This window comes from Callorhinus ursinus, unplaced genomic scaffold (assembly GCF_003265705.2).
Source record: "Callorhinus ursinus isolate GAN/ISIS: 27379988/994484 unplaced genomic scaffold, GSC_fseal_2.0 scaffold13, whole genome shotgun sequence".
Lineage (NCBI taxonomy): Eukaryota > Metazoa > Chordata > Mammalia > Carnivora > Otariidae > Callorhinus > Callorhinus ursinus.
The window spans coordinates 29,681,706-29,705,823 of record NW_027397075.1 but is presented as its reverse complement, the minus strand read 5'-3'; the positions used below and the strand labels follow the sequence as shown (position 1 = coordinate 29,705,823).

At 39.0% G+C, this 24,118-nt stretch overlaps 1 protein-coding gene across 5 annotated transcripts in view; it reads right to left on the bottom strand.

The window, feature by feature from the left end:
• Nucleotides 1-9: 9 nt before the first annotated feature.
• Nucleotides 10-24,118, bottom strand: part of FMO2 (flavin containing dimethylaniline monoxygenase 2) — a 30,750-nt gene continuing 6,641 nt past the window's right edge. For all 5 annotated transcript variants that reach the window (XM_025878128.2, XM_073900006.1, XM_073900008.1 and 2 more), the window contains exons 3-9: nucleotides 16,755-16,943; nucleotides 13,283-13,445; nucleotides 10,829-10,971; nucleotides 10,257-10,456; nucleotides 7,573-7,928; nucleotides 5,213-5,285; nucleotides 10-4,056 (exon numbers count right to left, since the gene is read on the bottom strand). In XM_025878128.2, the coding sequence (XP_025733913.1) occupies nucleotides 3,705-4,056; nucleotides 5,213-5,285; nucleotides 7,573-7,928; nucleotides 10,257-10,456; nucleotides 10,829-10,971; nucleotides 13,283-13,445; nucleotides 16,755-16,943 (1,476 nt within the window). In that variant the 3' untranslated portion in view covers nucleotides 10-3,704. The remainder of the gene's footprint in view (nucleotides 4,057-5,212; nucleotides 5,286-7,572; nucleotides 7,929-10,256; nucleotides 10,457-10,828; nucleotides 10,972-13,282; nucleotides 13,446-16,754; nucleotides 16,944-24,118) is intronic.

Below are 24,118 nucleotides of genomic sequence, written 5' to 3'. Positions count from 1 at the left end.
TCTTCTTTATCCATTCATCTGTTGATGGACATCTTGGCTCTTTCCACAGTTTGGCTATTGTGGACATTGCTGCTATAAACATTGGGGTGCACGTACCCCTTAAGTAGGCAAATTAATTTAAAGCTTGTGATTCAATTAGTTAAAAAATACAAAAAATGACATTATGAGCCTGAGAATGCGCTTCATGGATCTCTAAGCACAGGTTGTGTAATTGACCAAGGGCTTTAGCTGTTGTGTGTGAGATACATTGTTGTGCTTGTGCCCAGGCCCCCTTTCCAGGAGTTGGGGCGAGCCAGGAGCCAGACACCTGGGAGAGTCAGGATTCTTTGATGGCTTGAGGACTCCCCAGTGGCTCTGCTGCATCTTCCTTGCTTGGACTGCACAGCAGTCAGGGATGTTTCTACCCAAACCTTCTTTTGTCTTTCCTTCATTCAGAGGCAGACTCTCTGATGACTCTTCCAGCCACTTCCTGCACTTTCCCTATTTTCCCCCTCATACAGGCATTTTCCTTAATAAAGCCTTGCATGTTCAATCTCATTTTGGCTTCTGACCTGGATTACAAGAATCTAATCCCAGGAGACTTTTTTTTTCTTTTTTCTTTTACTTTTTTAAAAAATTTTATGTATTTATTTGACAGAGAGAGAGACAGCGAGAGAGGGAACACAAGCAGGGGGAGTGGGAGAGGGAGAAGCAGACTTCCCGCAGAGCAAGGAGCCCGATGTGGGGCTCGATCCCAGGACTCTGGGATCATGACCTGAGCTGAAGGCAAATGGTTAATGACTGAGCCATCCAGGCGCACCCCCCGCTTTTTTAAGCTTCATTGATCCATAATCTGGTCATAAGGCAGACCAGACAAGAAAGCGAGTTATGTTCTGTGTAAACACATTCCGCCTCCAGAAAATGGCCAACAGCTCTGCATTGGGGGTTGTACTGGTGTAGCAGCATCTTCCAGGATGAAGGACTAGTTATAAGGAAGGATCTTCTGTTGCCATCCTTACTGTAATATGAACATTGGATTCTTTGTGGGTTAAGCTTTTGAAATCTTTATTATTAGAAATTTTGTTACATGTCACAGTCCAAGAGTTTTATTTTTAAAATATCTTAATTTTTCTGCAATGAGCAAATGGGACATATTTGCCTTTTGGTAAGAAAAACTGAGTAGCTATCACAGAGAGAAGGGTAGTTAAAATGAAAGTTTAGTAAAGGGAACATCACAGGGAGAAATTTGGGAGGAGGGTGATAACAAGTTAACATTCTTTACAGGAGAACATTGTAAATTGCAACTAGAAGCACCAAGGCTGAACCGAAGGGGGAATTTGGCCCTGAGGAGTGGAAAAAGTCATGGATTGATCCATGACATATGATCCAAAACATAACAAATGTGCCTATTGGCTTTGCTTTCACCATGAGGCCCAAGGAGTCTGTCTGATCATCGCCATCGCTTTCTGAGTCTAGCCTCTCATATTTTCATCCAGGATTTTTGAGTGATTCCCTGATAAGCAAAAACAAAAGCAGCTTTTTTGGCGATACCTCAAACCAATGGTTTTTAAATTTAATGTGAACAGGAATCTTTTAGGGAGCTTGTCAAGACTGGAGATTCCAGGGGAGACTCCCATTCAGCAGGTCTGAATTATTACTGCATTTGTATTTAAGAATCTGCACTTCTATAAGCTCCCTGAGATATTCTGATGCAGGTAGTCTGTGGGTCATAGTTTGGAACAAACTATCCTAGTTGGTTTGTCTGGGATATAGACTTGTTTCTGTTTCCTGGTGTATAGAGGCAGAAGAATAAACTTGGATGAGTCTTTCTTAGTCATTCAGACTCTGGAAATGAACTGTTTATGTTTTTAAAAAGATAACACAATATTTGGAAAGCTTTCAAGAGATTAAGCTCTTTCTAAAAATTTCAAGGTTATACATATAATAATAATTTTGTCCTAATGGAGCTATTTTTCCCCACTGATTCGGTACCAACCCGACACTTGTTTCCCAATCTAGTCCACTGTAGGAGTAGGATAATGACCATAGTTACTTCCCTGGGTAGTGGTAATGATGAATGGAGCAAGTCCATTTCAATGGACTTTAAAGAAATAAAGCTTCCACTGACAGAGATTGCCATTACATTGCTCTGGGCTCTTTAGGGACAAATCCAGGCCAAAGTAAAGAACAATGTCCGCACAGACTTTGGAAGAGTAAGAGGAGAAATTTGCCTAAATTTTTAATTCCTGACCTTTTCCCTCTTCAAAAGTCCTTGGGCTGGGTTTAGGGCATAGCTTATCTCCCAAAGCACAGTTCATGGAAAGAATGGCTGTAGTGGGTTGATAAACCAGATGTTTATTCTGTTGCTCAATGTCTATTGACATTGAATTGCTTGTATCTTTTTTAAATTTCAGTTCCAAGAAAATGTGTCTAACAAACTGGTATGCTTCCTTTTATCAAATGACAGAGATTATATATTGTTTCATTTTTTGCCTTGTTTACCTATAATGTTAGAGCTAAATACAAGGCTCAATCATTATAATGCTTTTCATCTACTTGGGACATATACTTCGTCCTCAATGCTTGTTTTTTCAAAATGTCAATGATCATAAATGTTCTTCTATAGGTGTGTTTCATTGTAAATTCCTTCAAATGCTTTTTAGATCTGGTTGGACTATAAACCAAAATATTATGAATAAAATTAATTGATCATATTTGCAAGAAGTGTGCTGTTATCTGTGTTAAGTTCCTCCAAAAGCAACATATATATAATTATAAATAAAATAAACTGTTAATAATTAATTACTTTATCTGCAATAGCTGTTTTGTAAATAAGTATATTCTGGGGAAAGGTTATGATCCACAGTTCCAGAATCAAGCAAAACTGGGTTCCAATCCTGGCTGCCTGGCAAGACCAGCTGTATGGTCTTGGACATGTTACCCAACTGCTCTGAGTCTCAGTTTCATCATCTATAAAATGGGTAGAATAGCCTCATCCATCTCACAGAATTATTGTGAGATTTAAATGAAGTTAATACATACAATGCACTGAGCATAATGTCTGGTCTATGGAAAGTACTGAATGTGTATATAGCTGTTACTGCAGGTTTATTTTTATTTTTACAGCAGTGTTTCTGTCAAAACATAACAAATGTGCCTATTGGCTTTGCTTTCACCATGAGGCCCAAGGAGTCTGTCTTATCATCACCATTGCTTTCTGAGTCTAGCCTCTCATATTTTCATCCAGGATTTTTGAGTGATTCCCTGATAAGCAAATGGATCATGACCTAACACCTGAGAACTTTGTTACCAAATACAGCCCAGGTAGGGAAGATTATCAAGAACATCATGCAAGAGTTTAAATATTTACCCACCATTGAAATTTTCTAATGTTTTAAACCATGGGGCTTGCTTTTCATTCTATGTATTTCTATTTTTTCCACACAACCCTCTTATATGGGGCCTGGCAGCACTATTTAGTCAGTGCTATTTAATTGTCCTTTTGGAGAGTCTGATGAACTTGAGGGAAGGGTGGAGTGGCAAAGAAATTTCATGACACCATTTTAGTGTTTTGACATGGACCTAATTCTGCTAATTCTCTACAACCACCTCTTTCTGTTCCTCTTAACTCTGAAATATAGAAGCTAGATTTCATATTTTTCTTTGCCTTTTTTTTTTAAAGAGGAACTGACTGACACTAAAATCAAAAGCTTTATGCTGACCAATTAGAACCACTGAAGCCGAAAAAAAAGGGCCACAACAATAGCAAGAAGCCCCACGATTTTCAACAGAAAGGAAACTGGGAAATCAGATGAAGCTTTTAGTGTCCGTGTCTTTAAAGGCTTCAGTATCCGTTGTTTCTGGGTGAGGATGGCCCTCTTGGCTCCCTTCCACTGCCCGGGCCCAGTGAGGCGGTACTGGTAGGAGTTGCAGGGTCCGAAATAGAGCTTCACAGCCAGTTTGGGGTTTTTCAGCAAGAGAGACAGGATGTCTGGCTTCGCACCTATCTCTAAGGCGAGCTCGTCCAAGTATTCGATGTAATTGGTCTGCAGTGTCTGGCTCTGGCTCTTTCCAAACCTTAATGAAGAAAGTAAAAAAGGGCAGATTTGCAAAATAGGGATAAGGAGTGAGTAAATGAGGTTTGAATGAATCTCTGGTGGAAGGTATGAGCTTATTCCATCAGAAGGCCCAGATCTTAGATTGAGAGTAGGCTGTAAAATAAATAGCCATGAATTCATGGAAGTTTTAGGAATGTGACAAGGTTTATAACCATGATTATTATTTGATATTTAGTAAGTGGCTTCAATTCTCTAGGCAAATACAAATTAGTCAGGATTGCTGCAAAGATCCATGAGCTAACACAGATGAAAGCCTAGCTCAGTGTCTTGCATAGAGGAGATGCTTCCTATTTGCTTGTTAAATTATTAAAGTAGTTGGCACTCTGGCTGGCATATAATAGGTACTCAATAAATGTTAGATTAATTAGAATTTGACCATGAGACAACCCCTACATGTGATGTCAGGCCCCCAAGTCTACTCTCCAAGGTGCTTGATCACTTTTGAACCCCATTTTACCATATCACAAGGCATACATCTACTTTCACTTCATACCAGCTCCTTCTAATTTCCTTTGATAGGACATCCCCCAACTAACTTTTCAGAGACACCCGGCCACTGTCACTACTGCTGCTCCCAACGCATTTCCTCTCTCGCCACAGAGTGGGCAGCCTGAGAAGATATGGAATCTAACACGGACATCATACAAAACTGAAATAAAATTAAGTCCAGGAAAAATGTCCTGATTTGGTAAAATTTCTATCTTTATGTAGTTGGTTCTTTTTTGTTTTAAAGACTTTATTTATTTATTTGAGAGAGAAAGTGAGAGAAAGCAGGAGCAAGGGGAGGGGTACAGGAAGAAGGAGAAGCAGTCTCCCCGCTGAGCAGGGAGCCCGACATGGGGATCACGACCTGAGCTGAAGGCAGATGCTTAACCAACTGAGCCACCCAGGTGCCCCATGTAGTTGGTTCTTAAACTAGTATGTATAAGAATCACCTAGGGAGAACATAAAAATACAAATTTCCAGTTTCATCCTGGGGTTCCAATTCAGTTGGTCTGGGTTGTGACCCAGGAATTTGCATTTTTAAGAAACAGGCAGGTGGTTCTTGTGGGTAGTTAGGTCACTATACCCTGAGAAACATTGCTTTATGTAAAGAATTAAAAAAAATTTCTTACAAATCTATTCTTTCTTCATTCCTCTTGATAATGTCTGCCATCATAGTCCTCTCTGAGGGCAAGGTACACAAGCCTAGAAATAAAAGGCTGGTTTGAGCAGTGGGTTTGATTCAATATCATTGCTTTATCTAGTAGTTGATTCCTACCATTAAACTTGGCCATTTACCCAAGTTATGCCAATCAGGGCTGCTGTTTTGTTGAACTCCAGGGTGGGATGGGTTCTATGTGAGGCTGCCCTTAAGGTTACAGTGTGAACTCTGAAGTGGAGGGTGTTAAGAGAGAGGCTGGAGTAGGAAGGTGAGCCTGAAGAGCTGGAAATCATGTCAGGTGACTTGAGCTCTATTTTGAAGGTGATGGGAAGCCATGGGAGGGTTTTCTGCAAGTGGTGACAAGATCAGATCTGCCTTTTAGAAAGATCCTTCTAGTTGGCGAATTTTGGGACATGGGCTCTAGGAAAGTGAGTCTAAAGGTACCAAGACCAGTTGAGAGGCTGTTGAAGTAAACCTTGTGGGAGTAAAGTTAATCACTGGGGACAGAGAAGGTAGATTGATGCAGGATTTATCACTGTGTGCTTGTGATTCCATCCTTGTCTATGGGTATTCCCAGACATGGTGAAATGGTCAGTTTCTCCTGGATATAGCTAGTCATCAGACATACCAGAGTCAATGAGTCCAAAACAGAGCCCATCATGGAAGCTCTCCTGGTCAGACTTGCATCTTCTTCCATGTCCTCTCTCTATTCCTGGCCCTGCTGTCTACCCAGTTCCCATGGCCAGAGATCTGCAAGTCATCTGTGATTCCTCTCTCTCTCTGGTTTTCTACATTCAGCTGATCATCATGTCCTGTGGATTTTATCCCTAACTATTTCTCACATTTCTGTTGTGTTCTCCACTTTGTCTCTGCCTGGCTCAGCTACATCATGTTTCAGCAGAGACTTGCTGTGGTCTTCTCACTGGTCTCAGAGACCCCATTCTTTTCTGTTTTCAAATCTGTCTTCCACACTAATGCTGAAATAATCTATTGAAAATGTAAATCTGTAATGTCTATTTCTTTCTTATAACCTTTCATTGGGTCCTCTGCCTGAAGAGCTTTCTTTCTTTCTTTCTTTTTTTTTTGAAGATTTTATTTATTTATTTGACAGAGAGAGACACAGCAAGAGAGGGAACACAAGCAGGGGCAGCAGGAGAGGGAGAAGCAGGCCTCCCACCAAGCAGGGAGCCTGATGCGGGGCTCAAACCCAGGACTCTGGGATCATGACCTGAGCTGAAGGCATACGTCCAATGACTGAGCCACCCAGGCACCCCTGAAGAGCTTTCTAAAATGGAGATTCTAGGTCCTCAGGTCAGACTTAATCAGGGTCCTAAGGATCTAGTTGATTTTTATGTGTGGCCAGATTTGGAAAGAACTGATCTACGTTTTGTATTGTAAGCCTTTTAGCATGACTTACAAGGCTCCTGTGGCCTGGCCCTTCTACTGAGAGATTACTCTTTAATAATCTCTCACCCCTCTCTACGTCACATGTCATGTTCTGGGAATGTCAGATAGCTTGTAATTCTCCATATCCATCATGCCTCTGTGTTTGGCTCAAGTGATTACCTCTTCTGCACCTGAGAAACTTGGTCATCTAGCAAGTTTTCCTTGGCCGCATGCCCTCCTTTATCCCAACATGCTGCAAAGCACCTTTTTTCTTCTTCCCATGCACTCCATGCATCCCTCTACCAAAGCATTTATCTCAGTATGTGGAAATGATCTGTTTAAATTGCTCTCTATCCCACCAGGTTCCAGAACAAAGCTAGGTATTCAATGAATTCTGGTTGACCTGAACCATGGCGTCAGGGAGATAATAGCCTCCTGAGGAATGCAAAGTGCTATACAGGTACTTAGACAGAAACCTTTCAATAACTTTATAACTTTGTAAGGATCCATGAGATTGAGCTTCTTAACATATTAAGAGTTAATTTGAAGTTAATGTAGAGGCCCTGGGTCTCTAGATTTGCACATATTCAGAGGAAATTATAAACATCATATGGGTAAAACCAGGAGTCAGAGGTCTTTCTCTTCTCAACTATTCTTTCATGATTCCAGGAAAAGATAATATGTATTTAGCTTTATGAAAGTTGAAATTCTCTGAACTTTCTAATATTTCAAAGGGATGATTACAGCTCTTTATTATTATTATTATTATCTTATCTCTGTATTTGTTATTTTTCAAATTCTCCACTAACTATTTAGGATGTTAATCTTGTGAGAGCTGCCTAAGGTTGACCAACTTCTTCCTGGCAGCCTCCTTATCTAAACTTGTTCTTGAACAAACTCCATCAGGTATAAAACCCTCAGCCCCTCACTTTCCCACTCACATACCTTTGAAAACCCTGGTTGCCCAACGAGCTTGAAGTTCGGCAGTTGGGAAAATGGAACCTAGGGGCTGGATGAGACCAATGCACGCCAGAGTTGACTTCTCCAGGTGAGGAGGGAACATGTATTTATACAGTGAGACCATCTTATCCTCTACTTTAACAAGTGAATCTTCAAGGAATGGAAAAGAGAAAGTATATCCTGTTGCAAAGACAATAACATCAATATTCTCCTCCACTGTTCCATCTTCAAATATGGCAGAAGTTTCTATGAGCTCTTTCACTCTCGGTTTCACCTTGATGGCTCCGTAGAGTATACAACTTGGAAGATTATCATTTACCACAGGTTCTTTCATAAGATATCTAAAACACCAAAAAGAAAACACTTAGAAGGAATATTTAATGATGTTGAGTGAATCTTGAAACTCCCTTGATATTTTATGGGGTTGGCTTTTCAAATAAAGAGGTTTCTCAAATATCCATAAAACTTTCTATCTTAACTAGTTGGCCTACCCCAAACCGCACTATCTGACTTCATTCTCATGTCACAAATCTCCCCCTCAACAAAGAAGAGAAAACTTGTAGGTGATGTGGGTAAAAGACATTTCAAAAAAGGAGGTTAAACAAATACCAGCACCTATGGTCAATCCCTGGATATTCCAGTCATTTATACCCCATCGATGTTTCCACTATTGTTTTAATTATCTTGCTGCTCCAATTAATCTCTATCTGATCATAAGTAAGAAAGGAAAATTTTGTTAAATCCCCAATAGTTTTGAAAGTTTTATTAAGGAATCAGCATAAAAACTAATGTATAAAATTAAGTTTGGGGATATTTGTTGATCCCAAATATCCATGGAGTCTCTGTATGTGATAGCATGGGTGATAGAGCAAAGTCTGGTTGTATTTATGGAATTCCCCTTTTTGTAGATTTGAGAACCTTTTTTTTCCTTCTAAATAATACATGCCACATGTATCAGATCTCAGAACTGAGTAGTCCCATGGCATTTTGTTGAAAGATTCCAAAGTTCTTCGTTTTTGTATTTTTTTAAAGGGAAGGAGCCTGTTATCAACTAAAGAAAAATAAACATTCATACTGTTTGCTTGTGTTTATAAGATCAGTGATATATAACAGTGAGTTCAGAAGAGATTTATTTTTTGGCAAGGAGATAGTGAGTGTGTTCTCAAAAGCTGCTCATGGGAAGAACCCTTATGGTGTACAGAATTAACAGAGCATGAGTTATCACACGGAGAACTTGGGACACATTTCCCAACACACCCCTCTGAAAGGAAGGCTGTAATCTCTTAAAGCAGCCTTTTCCAATGTTGGACAGCTTTGGGTATTAGGAAATTCTTCCCATGATCCTAGTTCTGCTTTCTAGAGCAGCTCATAATATTTTTTCTTTTTAAAATTTATTTATTTATTTATTTATTTATTAAAAGATTTTATTTATTTATTTGAGAGAGAGAATGAGAGAGAGCGCAAGCACATGAGAGGGGGGAAGGTCAGAGGGAGAAGCAGACTCCCTGCTGAGCAGGGAGCCTGATGCAAGACTCGATCCTGGGACTCCAGGATCATGACCTGAGCCAAAGGCAGTTGCTTAACCAACTGAGCCACCCAGGTGCCCTAAATTTATTTTTTATTCATGTATAATTAATATACAGTGTTATATGAGTTTCAGACATACAACATAATGATTCAAGAATTCTATACATTTCTCAGTGCTCATCTAAGGTAAGTGTACTCTTAATTCCTTTTGTCTATTTCATCCATCCCCCCCGCCCCATCTCCTCTCTGGCAACTGTTCTCTGTATTCAAGAGTCTGGTTTTTTGTTTCTTTTGTGTCTTAAGTTCCACACATGAGTCAAATCATATGGCATTTGTCTTTTCCTGACTGACTTATTTCACCTAGCATTATACCCTCTAGGTCCATCCGTGTTGTTGCAAATGGCAGGATTTCATTCTTTTTATGGCTGAGCAATCCAATTAAAAATGGGCAGAAGCCTGAATAGGTGTTTTTCCAAAGAAGACTTACAGATAGCCAATAGACACATGAAAATAAACTTAACATCACTAATCATCAGGGAAAGACAAATTAAAACCACAATGAGATATCATTTTAAACCTGTCAGAATGGCTAAAACCAAAAACACAAGAAATAACAATTGTTGGTAAGAATGTGGAGAAAAAGGCACCCTAATGCTCTGTTGGTGGGAATGCAAATTGGTGCAGCCACTGTGGGAAACAGTGGGCAGGTTCCTCAAAAACTTAAAAATAGAATTTATATGACCCAGTAGTTCCACTACTGGGTATTTACCCAAAGAAAATGAAAACACTAATTTGAAAAGACATATGCACCCCCATGTTCGTTGTGACATTATTTACAATAGCCAAAATATGGGAGCAACCTAATTGTCCATTGATAGATGAGTGGATACAAAAGATGTGGTGTATATACACAATGGAATTGTACTCAGCCATAAGAAAGTTCATAATATTTCTACTTCATCTTCTTAAGCATTTACTTTTTAAAAGGTATACAGAACAAATTTGGAATTCAAATTCCAGGATGTCTATGATACTCATACTGTTAGGTTGTAGTTTGAAATACCTCATTAGCAATTTGACTATAAAGAGGAGCCTCTGACAACCTTGTTTACCATACCATAAAAAAAGCAAAATAACTCTACTTGTTTTGAGGCTCAAGGCCATAATTTTCATGGTTGAAGCACTGATTCATCTGCCGTTCAATCATCCATTTTTGAACTATTTGTGGCAGGACATTTCGGAGCATGGACCTAAACCGGGTTTGGAACACTATGTCCCAGGGATATCCATCTTCAGAGATACGGCCCATGACCCAGGAACCATGTCTGGTGCTGATAAATACCTGGTAAGCAAAAAGGATGTTGTTTAAATCAGGGCATTGTCCTTTTTGGGAAGAATCTACTGTGTAGATGATATATCACATGTATAGCTCAGAGAAGTAAAAGACTTGCTCTGGATTACATGTTGACCAGTGCAGAGCTGGGAGGTAAACCTTGGCTTCCTGATTTCCAGATTTTTTATGATACCTTACTGTAGTAACCAACCAGTCAACCAACCAACCAACCAATCAACCAACCAGCCAACCAACCAACCAACCAGCCAACCAACCAACCAACCAATTAATGAGTAATGGAGCCTTGGTTATGTGGCTGGGATTTTCCAATATGCCCTTCCTCCTTCCTCCATGGTACAAGAGAAGCAGAGAGCATCATACCTGAGCCGCCTTCTTACTCAGCTCAACGGCAATATCTGAGGCCGAGTTTCCTAGTCCAATCACCAGGATATGTTTCCCTTCAAGTCCCTCTGGGTGCTTGTATTGGCGGCTATGGAAATATTGGCCTTTGAACCTCTCAATACCTTCAGGGAGAAGAAGAGAGAAGTCCATGAATTATGTCAATTTCAATAAGAGTACACTGTCAGATTTTCTTTTCTGGAGTCAATTATTTGTTTTGCCGCCTCACCTCTTAGGGGAGTTACAATGGTAAGGTCAATTGGCAAACTCAAAGCATAAAGTATATGAGAAATGTTAGCTTATGCATCTGGAACAGGACCAAAAGAATTGATTTCAGAGGTTGCAGCTCATGTATTTATTAGAGATTAAACAAATGGTTTTGATGACTAAAGCAGTCAGATGCTGGCTTCCAACTACCCATTATCTTATTTTGGACTGTACAGTAATACTTTAATATCATATAGCACATGTATTCTTTTAAATGTTTTTGAACATATTATGAAGTGCTATTATTGTACTTGTACAATTGTACTAATATAATTCTAATTATATTAGAATAATATTTATTCTCATTTTGTAGAAGCAAACAAAAACTAAAATAAACTGAAAACCAGGCACATAGAAATTGAAGGATGTCTTCCACATTGCAGTATAAGTCAGTAACTTACTGGATAAGCCATTTTGAAGACAAGCTTCTCTGTATCTTTCCCAGGAAAATATGACTTTATTAAATAATTGTCTTTGATGGTGGGTTTCTTGAAAGAACCTTTAGATCATTAATTTTCAAAGTGTGGTCCTTTGACCAGCATTTTTAGCTGGAACCTGGGAACTTGTTGGAAAGGCAAAATCTCAGCTTCATGATACCATATCTACTGAGTTGGAAATGCCAGAGGTGGAGGCTTGCAAGTTGTTTTTAAAAGCCCTTCAGGTAATTCTTTTTGAGAATCAATGCTTTAGGGTAGAAGATCTCACACCTGGCTGCATATTTTTTTTTTAAATTTATTTATTTGAGAGAGAGCATGAGTGGGGGTTGGGGTTTGAGGGAGGCGCAGAAGGAGAGAGAGTGAGATTTTCAGGCAGGCTCTTCACTGAGCATAGAGCCCCAGTCGGGATTTGGGGGGAGGGGGCTTGACCTCACAACCCCGAGATCATGACCTGAGCTGAAACCAAGAGTCAGAGGCTTAACCAACTCTGTCATCCAGGTGTCCCTTACCTGGCTGCATATTAAAATCACTTGAGTAACCCTTAAATGATCTAAGCCTACCATATACTAATTGAACTTTGGAGGTCATAAGGATGTTAGAAGCTCAACAGATGGTTTGAATGTGAGGCCTGGACTGTGAACCACTGTATTAGATGTTTCCCTGAGGGCCTTCAGAAGGAAGTACGCTCTCTGAGAGAAGGGTCTGGGAGGTACCAGGACAGATGGTTGTGGGGTTCCCTTGTTTGCACTCCTCTCCTTCTCTCTGTCCCGTAGGAGCACTTATTTCAAGGGAATCTCCTCAATAACCCATCTGTAAGCATGGCTCTGAGGAAAAGTCTCCAAGGACATAAAAAAGTCACGGTGTTTGGCAGGATAGATAAAGGCCAAGGTAGGCACATGGCTATAAGGACCTCTCCAACAGAGAACCAATTTGGGTGAAAATTCTCTGAAGTTCTGGGGAAGATGTAGTGACTTTGGAGGAACTTGCTGAAGTCCTTGTGTCATGAAGACCCAAAGAGGTCAACAGAAACAAAGATGGTATGTGGAGACTTTCATCCTTCTAGCTCTATCCAGATCTTAATATTATGCCCAGTTGCAGTAGCTAATTCTGCTTGTCAATCCAACCTCCATAAAAAATACCTGGACACTGTAGGGGAGCAAAATTTGTCACCTCAAAATGTGTCTCTTTGGCATGTGGATTATTTTAGGTTAATAATTTTTAAGAAACAGAAGGCTTAGAAAAACTTTGACTTTCCCCCCAACTGCCTAAAAGAATTTAGAGGATCTGCTCTAGGAAGGGAGCTGTCACCATAGACAACTACAGTATAGTAGAATTAGATGAGGTAGACAGGGAGGAACGTAGCAGTCCGTTAAAATTCGTTTCTGTGTCCCACTGTTTCTGAGTGGTCCAGGGAACATTAGTTTACCAAACATTTATCCTTTTTCATCTTCCTGTGAATTGTCATCCTTCCCTTTGTAGTCCCCAGCCCCTGCATCCTTCTTTTCAGCTCAGAATGGCACATAAGCCGCAATTACCTGACTGCCTGTAGGCTTCATATCCTTATGGAATCTCTCCATAAGAATGCATGATTGCATTTTATTTTTTTCTTATTAATTTGTCTCATGTCAATTTAATTCTTAGACTAAGCCCAAAGAATGTTGAAAGGTAAGGGAAAATTTTTCCTTCCCAAAAACACCCTCTCTGTAAAGCTGGGAATCTCCACAGGCCTCACCTGGAAATGACTCCAGTGGGATGTGAGGGAGGATGTGATGGCCGCTGCAAACCATAACTGCGTCAAAGACAGCACTTTGCTTCTTGCTGTTGCTCTCAGTAACAACCTCCCATTGGCCAGAAGATGAGAAATCCGTGTGTTTTTTCACACTGAGGACAGTTGTCTTGAACAAACACAGAGAAGGCATAACTGAACATTACTCTGGCATAACAGGGGCTTCACACAGTACCCTGGGAGTGGGAATAGGTAGAATGTAAGGTGTGACTCCATTTAGGTTCATATGAATCCAGTTCAAACCGCTTAGAGCAAAGACTGCTAAGTGTCCCCTCTCATTCTTCTTTGGTGGGGAGCTACCAAGGATATGGTACTTTGTGCAAGACTCAGCCATGGGAACCAGTCTGTTAAAGACTGAATAAGGACTCAAGAGAGAGACATAAAAGAAACACAAAATCTGGGCAAGATATAGAACACATGTCCATCATTCAAATGATCACACAGTCAGTATTTATTAAGAATCTTTTATGTGTCCACTTCTGTGCAGACTCTGTATTAGAGAAGGTATTTCATGTGAAGCACTTTGCATCATGTCTGGCACATTGTCAGCATCCTATGAATGGTAGGTGTTCATATTATTATTTTTCAGAGTACATCATGTTAGCAATATAGTTCATGATCTCATTTGGATGAAATAATTTATGTTCATTAATTTTTTTTTATGTAGCTCACTGTCTGGAGGGCTATGAATTTTTAAAAGTATCCATAAATGTTTTACATCTTTGATGTTTAAGAAACAATGTCAAGTGGAAGCAAAGTTTTTCTCACTTCTAGAGTAATGGCATGTTTCTCTTGCTTATAAGTATTTGAGTCCCATATATATGCTTTTCAAATTTTCAGATATTTAAAAAAATACTGGTTTGGCAATTTTTGAAGTTGTTTCAATTAAAAAAATAAATACAGACCATTAACATAAAGCTTGCAAAGGACTACAAAATGTCTGGGCAATTTTGGCTGAGATTAAAGATTTCGGATTTGCAGTTTAGGGTAGTAGATTAGCTAACGTACTGTGGATTACTGCTATTCAAAATATGGTTTGAGAGCCAACACCTTCAGTATTCACTCAGGAGTTTATTAGAAATGCAACAGAGCCTTTTACAGCCTAACGTCTTATGGCTTATTCCAACTCAGAGACCAATAATGGAAATGAGTGTCCCTAACCCCTCTCTAACCTCCAGGAAACTGAACAGCAGTAATACAATACATAAGAGAAATAGCTCTCTTACAACTTTAACCTGATCTTTCAAAGAACAGATAATAAAAAGTACATACCATAAGAGGGCAGTATATCTGTTAAATAAATTGATAATCGAATAGACAAAGACCTATAAAAGCTTCTGGTATAAAAAGATCTGTTATTCATAAGATGGATCCACCAGGAGATGGGTAATAGTTTTCTAATGTAGTACATTAGATACATTTTAATGGCATTTAAAAATATAGATTTCCACCACAATCAGCTATTATAAATTAATATAATACAAACCTGGAACAAAGCTGAAATTACTGAGAAAATGAGCAGTGTTACAAAACAATTAGTTCACTGAAAGACCTAAATGTGAAATAGGAATCCATCAAAATCCTAGAAGAGAACACAGACAGCAACCTCATTGATCTTGGCCACAGCAACTTCTTGCTAGACACATCTCCAGAGGCAAGGGAAACAAAAGCAAAAATGAACTATTAGGACTTCATCAGGATAAAAAGCTTTTATACAGCAAAGGAAATAATCAACAAAACTAAAAGGCAACCCATAGAATGGGAGAAGATATTCGCAAATGACACATCAGATAAAGGGTTAGTATCCAAAATCAATAAAGAGCTTATCAAACTCAACACCCCGAACCCAAAAACTCCAGTCAAGAAATGGTCAGAAGACATGAACAGACATTTCTCTAAGAAGACACACAAATGGCTAACAGACACATGAAAAAAATGCTCAACATCACTCGGTATTGGGGAAATAAAAATCAAAACCACAGTGAGATACCACCTCACAGGGGTCAGAATGGATAAAATTAACAACTCAAGAAACAACAAATGTTAGTGAGGAGGTGGAGAAAGGGAAACCCTCTTACACTGTTGGTGGAAATGCAAGCTGGTGCAGCCACTCTGGAAAACAGTATGGAGGTTCCTCAAAAAGTTAAAAATAGAACTACCCTATGACCCAGGAATTGCACTACTAGGTATTTACCCAAAGGATACAAACATAGTGATTTGAAGTGGCACATTCACCCCAATGTTTATAGCAGCAATGTCCACAATAGCCAAACTGTGGAAAGAGCCCAGATGTCCATTGACAGATGAAAGGATAAAGAAGATGTAGTTATGTACATACAATGGAATATTACTCAGCCATCAAAAAAGAATGAAATCTTGCCATTTGCAGTGATGTGGATGGAACGAGAGCATATTATGCTAAGTGAAATAAATCAGTCAGAGAAAGACAAATACCGTATGATTTCATTCATATGTGGAATTTAAGAAACCAAACTGATGAACATCGAGGAAGGGAAGGAAAAATAAAATAAGATAAAAACAGACAGGGAGACAAACCATAAGATACTCTTAACCATAGCGAACAAACAGTTGCTGGAGGGGAGGTAGGTGGGGACATGGGGTAATTGGGTGATGGGAATTAAGGAGGGCACTTGATATAATGAGCACTGGATGTTATATGCAACAGATGAATCACTAAATTCTACCCCTGAACTAAATTGAATTTAAATTAAAAAAAATAAAAAAATTTAGCTTGCTAACATTTATTCAGAGATATAATTTAATTTTATTTACTAAGCACAGTTACTAGTTTTCAGAGTGTAGGTTATTGATAAAAATTCAGCATATTTAGTGAGAATATTGTTTTCTTGTTGATTATTTGTTTTTGAGGTAACACAGGAAAGGTAGTTATAATTGTATTTCAAAATGATCCTGCCATCCTTATGTTGCTAGAGAATGCACCATGCCCACTCCCCACCCCCAAATACCAAAAATAGTTTCTATAGGCTTATGAAATGAATGGAGAACTGTGAGCTTATTTAGTACATTTTTTTCTTAGAAATTCCATTTCTACAGAGAAGATCAGAAAATGAAATAGTAGTTTGATTTTTTTCTTCTGTCCTTTCAAGGGAAATGAGGCTAGGAGTCTGCAGTGGTTATAGATACTAGCTTAATTGTAGTTTCATCAATATCATCATTATTCAAACTCTTAGTTTTAACATTTTCCTCTTTGCTAATGTGTACATAATCTTTAATATCATTACCTTTTAGGTCTTCTATCATGCTCTTATCTTCCAGGAAAGAATTGGAATGGAACACTTGGTTTTATTCACAAATTCTTTTATTACCAGAGTAACTTCTCTATTTAAATGTGAGCTGAAACCATGTAGAGAAAACCATTCTCCCCAAAATACAATACCTGGAACTGAATATATTTTAGAAGATCAAACTTTCTGGCAAAAATTCTGAAATATTCCAGGAGCTTAGAATTGTGCAGGAAGTTTGGAAAGTCTTCAGGCATTGGAAAGTCACTGAAACAAGACATTTCTTTGCTGGTGTTGGTGATGACAGATTGATAGATACTTGCTTGGCCATCTTCAACATTTTCCTGAAGAATCAAATAAAAAAGAATGATAATCATGTTGCATTTATAACAATCCCTTAGTGTTTTACACTTCTTCCAAATCTAACCCTTGGGAGATGTGATTCTCTTTCATTATTGTAGAATGGTGGCAGTGTCTGGGTGATGGGGTATAACATCATCATCCCATGAGATAGGGCCCAGTTAGGGCCCTCCAGTGTTGTTCCCTGGAGGGGTTATTACCATTGGTGGGAATGGGAGTGGGTACAATCCTCCTTTTGGCACATTGCAGGATATTTAGCATCCCAGATCTCTACCTATTTAATGCCAGCCATTGTAACAATTAGACCCATTCCAAAAATCCGCCTGGGGAGACTATACCCACCTTCCTTTAGGAACCAATAAATTCTGGGGCACTGGTCAGAAAACATAATGGAGAATTTCAATTAGAATGAATACTTCTGGGGCACCTGTGTGGCTCAGTCATTTTAGCCTCTACATTTGGCTTAGGTCATGATCTCAGGATCCTGGGATTGAGCCCTGTCGGGTTCCCTGCTCAGTGGGGAGTCTGCTTCTCCTTCTGCCTCCTCCCCCCGCCGCTCATGCTCATGCTCATGCTCATGCTCTGTCTCTCTCTCTCTCTAATAAATAAATAAAATCTTTTAAAAAAATGAATACTTCTGGGGACAGGTAGTTTTCACATCTTAATTTGAATGCCCTACCTTCATTTTATGCTTTATGCAAGTCAACCTTCCTCAAGTGATAAAAGTGAACAGCATTAGTACCAATCAGATTTTAAACTTGAATATAAATGTTGGTGAGTATGCTTTGGTAAAACTGGAGGTAGCTCATAATATGGTTGAGTTTATAATTTCCTCTAAGCACACTGAAATCAGCAGGTTATCAAAGAGGCTTGCATAAGAAAATTAAAATAATGTCACCCAAGAAGTCCTCAATAAATGCTTCTAAGCAATTTGAGGCTAGTGTTTGAAAATTAAAATACCATGATTTATTCATCCAGAGTTCAGGGTCATTGTATCCTTGTGTATGAGAGGGAAACCCCTTCATATTCTAACGCAAACTCCCTTAGCATTCAAACACTTACACACAGTTAACATCACACTGAATTCTAATCACATAGAAAGTTGGCTGACCCTGATCTCAAAGACTTAAAAAAGAGTAAACCATGGGATCTCACCTCTTTTATCAGCAAAGCTTTTTATATGCATGGGCCTCACTATGTCCTAAGTTCAAGATTATTAGTACCAATATGAGGTACCAAAGCTAAAACAATGTTTGTACTCAGATTGTGTCATTTAAGAACAGTATGTAGAATACTTGCTAAATAAGTTTTTGTTTATAAGGATTCTTCTGAAACTGTAACAACAGTATCATCGGAGCCTTGATTCTGGACTAGGAAAGTTAAAGGCATTGCTCCTGTTCATGTTCAAAAGGCCTCATCTTAGCCTATGGTAGGCGTGGATGAATGAATGGATGAGTGAATGAATGAGAAAGAGATAGAAGGAAAGTGGAAGGCAGGAGCTTCAAATTGCATAATACTAGAGTCATACTGATATGTAAACTATTTCTGGATGTTTCAACATGGTCGAATACAATGTCCTTGGTAAGACTAAGTGCCTGACTTTCCTATCCAACCAAATTCTCAAACTTGGAAATACAGTTGACCCTCAAACAACATGGGTTTGAACTGCGTGGGTCCACTTATACTTGGGTGTTTTACAGTATTTAGGATTTTCTAATAACATTTCTTTTCTCTAGCTTGCTTTAGTGTAAGAATACAGTATATAATACACATAACATACAAGGTGTGTGTTAATCGACTGTTTATGTTATCGGTAGGGCTTCTGGTCAACAGTAGGCTATTGTAGTTATGTTCTGGGGGAGCCAAAAGTTATACATAGATTTTCAACTGTGTGGGGTTCAGCGCCCCAACCCCTGTGATGTTCAAGGGTCAACTGTATTTCATGAGGCAAAGAAATACCAATTTTTTTCCTCAAGACCAGGTAATTTTATAAGTAGTACAGAGTAGAGTTAAACGTGAGAGCCCTGGTGTCAGATGGGGTTTAAATCCTGATTCTACCACCCTTAATGGCTTTATAGCCATGGGCAAGTCACTTAAGTCAACTTCCTCAGTTTCTCCTGTAAAATGGGATTTATTAATAATTACAACATTGAGCAATTGTTATTAGGCTGAGATTAGACAAAGTGCTTAGCACAAAGCCTGACTTTAAATAAGTGCTCAACACATGTTTGCCTCTGTTGCTAGGATTATAGGTCATGAGGGTTAATCTTACTAAACCAGTCATAGATTTGGAATAGCTAAACTAAGATTGTTGTACTATAGCCAACATGTTAGTATTTTCAAGCACCAATAAAGTGGCTTTGAAATGTGGTTGGCTTCTCTGTCAGTCACTTTTAAGGGCACTTGGAGTGATGAGAAGAAGATGGTTCTGATGTCTGAGCTCCTATAGTAATTTCAGAGTCTGGGCAAGACTCTCCTATGGGAGTTGTACTGGTGTAGTTTGTCAATAATTGATGGTGACACCACAAATTTCTTTCCTGAAGATCATGTAATAATCTTAATTATGGTTGATTGGTATACAGCTGTTGAAAAAAAGCTTTATTTCTATATGTATTTCTTCCTATGTTGGCTGAAGCAGATGTCCATGTGTTTAAATCTGGGTAAAACTGGGGTTTGCTGAGGGTAATAAAGGGAGAATGAAACTTATTAATAAACAAATACATATCAATCATCTCTCCTGTCCAGGCCCTGAGCTTGGAGTTAGGGACAAGAATGCAAACAGGACACACAGTTTCTATCTCTAGGGAGCTTATTACTACATTGAATAAAAATGCACTTGGACTTTTAGGATGTAAAGGTGGAGACAGAATAAGATGACAAGCCAAAAAGAGGAAGACACAGCTTTCAAAATAGATAAATGTAACTCACATACATAATTTAAAATATAAGCAGTGCCAGGGGTGTCTGGGTGGCTCAGTATCTGACTCTTTTTTTTTAAGTGTCTGACTCTCGGTTTCAGCTCAGGTCTTGATCTCAGGGTCTTGAGTTCAAGCCCCACCTTGGGCTCCACACCCAGTGTGGAGCCAACTTTAAAAATATACATTTATGGGCTCCTGGGTGGCTCAGTCGTTAAGTGTCTGCTTTCAGCTCAGGTCATGAACCTAGAGTCCTGGGATCGAGCCCTGCATCGGGTCTCCCTGCTCGGTGGGAAGCCTGCTTCTCCCTCTCCCACTCCCCCTGCTTGTGTTCCCTCTCTCGCTGTGTCTCTTTCTGTCAGATAAATTGATAAAATCTTTAAAAAAAATACATTTAAGCACAAATACTGATAGTCTGAATTTCCTAGCAGACAGAATATGCTACAATTTATCTGTTTAAACTAAATGATCATATGATAAAGTGTTTTCCTAATACAGAATTTTCTGAATATCAGAGGACTATGTAGCAAAATCAAGTTAGTTCAGACAGCACTGATTTAGAATTTACGATCTTTTGATCAAAGGTTGGACTGAAGTTTATCTTTGACTCTATAAAAATAAAAAGGTTGTAAAGACTAATCTAAGTTTAAGAAAGATTATAAGGGTGGGGCGCCTGAGTGGCTCAGTTGTTAGGCGTCTGCCTTCCTCTCATGTCATGATCCCAGGGTCATGGGATCGAACCCTGCATTGGGCTCCCTGCTTGGCAGGAAGCCTGCTTCTCCATCTCCCACTCCCCCTGTTTGTGTTCTCTCTCTCTCTGTGTCTCTCTCTGTCAAATAAGTGAATAAAATCTTAAAAAAAAGAGAAAGATTACATGGGTAATATTTAATCTACTAGAGGGAGCAAGGTTATATAGCAAAAATAGATTACCTTACTACAAATGTGAATTATAAAAATTTACTAATTAGTCATTTTCATTGTGAAGCATTATTATATTGACCTCTACCAATCAATATTTTGTTCACATGGCTAGTTAATATAAGCAGTTGGAAGTAATAAAATTGTATTTCTTTAAAAATATTCTATCATTCCAAATTTTTACTCTTTCAGGTGGACCTTATATCTATCTGCTCCATTGTTTGAAGTGAGTAAGACAAACTATTTTTATGTTCTTGTCCTACAGTTTGGGATAAACTTGTGGTTCCCAAATGCCATTCAGGGGACGAGTTGCATTATAAGAATTCAGGGAAGCTTTGAAAAAAATATAAAGTCCAAGTAGGTCTGGTTTGGGTCCAGACATCTGTATTTTAGAAGTGCTCCCCTGCTGATTCTTATGCATATGAACTGGGGAACCACCACATTTATTAGACCATCACTGCACTCTGCTCTCTCTCCATTAGGCTGGTATCTCTAGATCTCTGGCTTTGATTGTCAATAGTGACCCCCAGTTAAACTCCCTGACCCCAATATTGCCCACTTTCTTTACTGCCTTCAGGGTAAAGAGTATACTCCTTGGCATGGGACACACATTTCTCATGATGAGACCCTGGCTATCTTCTCTAGCCCCATCAGTTACCACCCACCGGTCTGCATCCTTCATTCTAGCTGTATCACGTGACTTTATCTTCTCTAAGTGTGTCAGGCTTCTCGAGCTTCTGTATTTTTGCACATGCCACTCGCTCTGCCTAGAACACTTTTTCTCCATATTCACAGGCCTGATCTCTGCTTATTGTCAAGACAAATGAAAGCATTACACCTTCTAGGAAGCTTGCCCTGTTCTGTACTGCATGAAATTCTGTGCTTACCATAACACTTAGTATAAGAGCCCTTATAAAATTGACTCTGATGTGGATTTTCTTTAGTATTTCCTCTCCTGAACTATAAGCCCTGAGACTGTGGGACTGTTGTGCATTTTTAGTACTGTGAAAATTAGCAACAGAAAACCTCACTAAAATGGAGTTGGGAGGTTTTGGCCCCAACACTTCTTGTCAGTTGCAGACCCAGCAGGAAGAGATGGGCTTGACCTTGCACATGGATAATACTCTACTCTTCCATCTGGAGGAAGAGATGCTTTCCTCATCCTCCTGGGAAACAGCTCAGCCAATGAGAAGCTACCATACCCCAAATTCCCAGTTTACTCCAATGGACTTTTAGTTTATAACAGTCTTCCCAACTTACCCCTTTTCTCCTTAAAAAAATCCCTTTACTTTTTTCCCTGGACTTGCCTATGGTTTTGCCATAGCTTGTTTGTCCCAGATTGCAATTCTCTTTTATTCCTGAGCAAACCCATCATTTGCTGGTAAAATCTTATTTTATTTTTAAGGTCAACAGTACCTAGCATATGCCTGGGAAATTGTACAAAATTATTTAATATGTTGAAAGAATGAAAGAATATGTGATGTTAACTAGAAGCATTTTTCATCACCGCAAATAGGGCTTAATGATACTAAAAGGGACATTCAGTAGCATAGTGGGAATAAGTAAATGTTTTGCTAGTAGTATGGTATAAACTTTTTTCTGTTCTATTACATGCAAACATGATTTCTTTAAAAGTATTATGGCAAGTTAATCAATGTATATCTTAAACTACTGGTGAATAAGCTTAATTAAGGACCATGCATAGTATTTTGTATTTCATTGCCTGGAAAGTTACAAATATCTAATATGTTAAACTTGGTTCCATTAAATGGGCAGCAAGGTACAAACACCTAAATTATATTATGCTGTGATAGATTTTTGGCTTAAATTTACCTAAGGGAATGCCCAAAAGTAAAACAAGGGAAAGGTGGTTATCTCTTCTGGAGAGCAAATGGCTGTTCTAAACCAATGAAAAGGAGCAGAGTTTGCCACCCTAGAATATGTCCGTTTAGCATGGGGATTATTTTAAACTGGTTTATTTATTTTTATTTAAATTCAATTAGCCAGCATCTAGTGCATCATTAGTTTTTGATATAATGTTCAATGACTCATTGGTTGCGTATAACACCCAGTGCTCATTACATCACATGCCCTCCTTAATGCCCATCACCCAGTTACCCCATCCCCCCACCCACCTCCCTTTCCGCAACCCTCAGTTTGTTTCTTGGAGTGAAGAGTCTCTCATGGTTTGTCTCCCTCTCTGATTTCTTCACATTCAGTTTTCCCTCCCATCCCATATTGTCCCTTGCACTATTCCTTATGTTCCACATATGAGTGAAACCATATAATAATTGTATTTCTCTGATTGGCTTATTTCACTCAGCATAATACCCTCCAGTTCCATCCATATTGATGTAAATAGTGGGTATTCACCCTTTCTGATGTCTGAGTAATATTCCATTGTATATATGAACCACATCATCTTTATCCATTCATCTGTTGAAGGACATCTCAGGTCCTTCCACATTTTAGCTATTGCAGACATTGCCGCTATGAACATTGGGGTGCATGTGCCCCTTCTTTCACTACATCTGTATCTTTGGGGTAAATACCCAGTAGTGTAATTGCTGAGTCATAGGGTAGCTCCATTATCAACTTTTTGAGGAACCTTCATACTGTTTTCCAAAGTGGCTGCACCAGCTTGCATTCCCACCAACAGGGTAAGAGGGTTCCCCTTTCTCCGCATCCTTGCCGGCATTTTTTGTTTCCTGTTTTGTAAATTTTAGCCATTCTAATTGGTGTAAGGTGGTATCTCATTGTGGTTTTGATTTGTATTTCCCTGATGGCAAGTGATGTGGAGCATTTTTTCATGTGTCTGTTATTTTTAAGAAAGAGCAGACACAGGGGAAGCTCTGAAGACTGAGTAGAAGTTACCCTTTTGTAAGAGATATTTACATGTAGAAGGGAAATCTCCACTTGTAAGGGTGTCCCCTCGAAGTACCAGGATGAAGGCAGTGAGTCAATCTCTAGAAACTCTTATCAAAGGAGAAGGCAATGACTTAAATCTGCACAACAACCTTACCCTTACTTACTGCTTTTCCTGGTCACCTTCTGTAACTGACTCCCCACCCTCAACATCTTCTTTTGTCTTTAGAAGATGGTATTTAAGGTGATGGCCACTTCAGGTAGTTGCTCAGTTTTCCTGGGTCTCTCCCATGTACAGAGGAGATAGACATGTTATTAAATGTTTGTTCCTTTTCCTCCCGTTACTCTGTCTTATATCAGTTTGATTATTAGACCAGACAAAGAACCTAGAAGGGAAGAAGGGGAAACTTTTCTGTGCCTACACTGGTCCTGTATAATGTTAAACTTTAAGTGAACAGAAT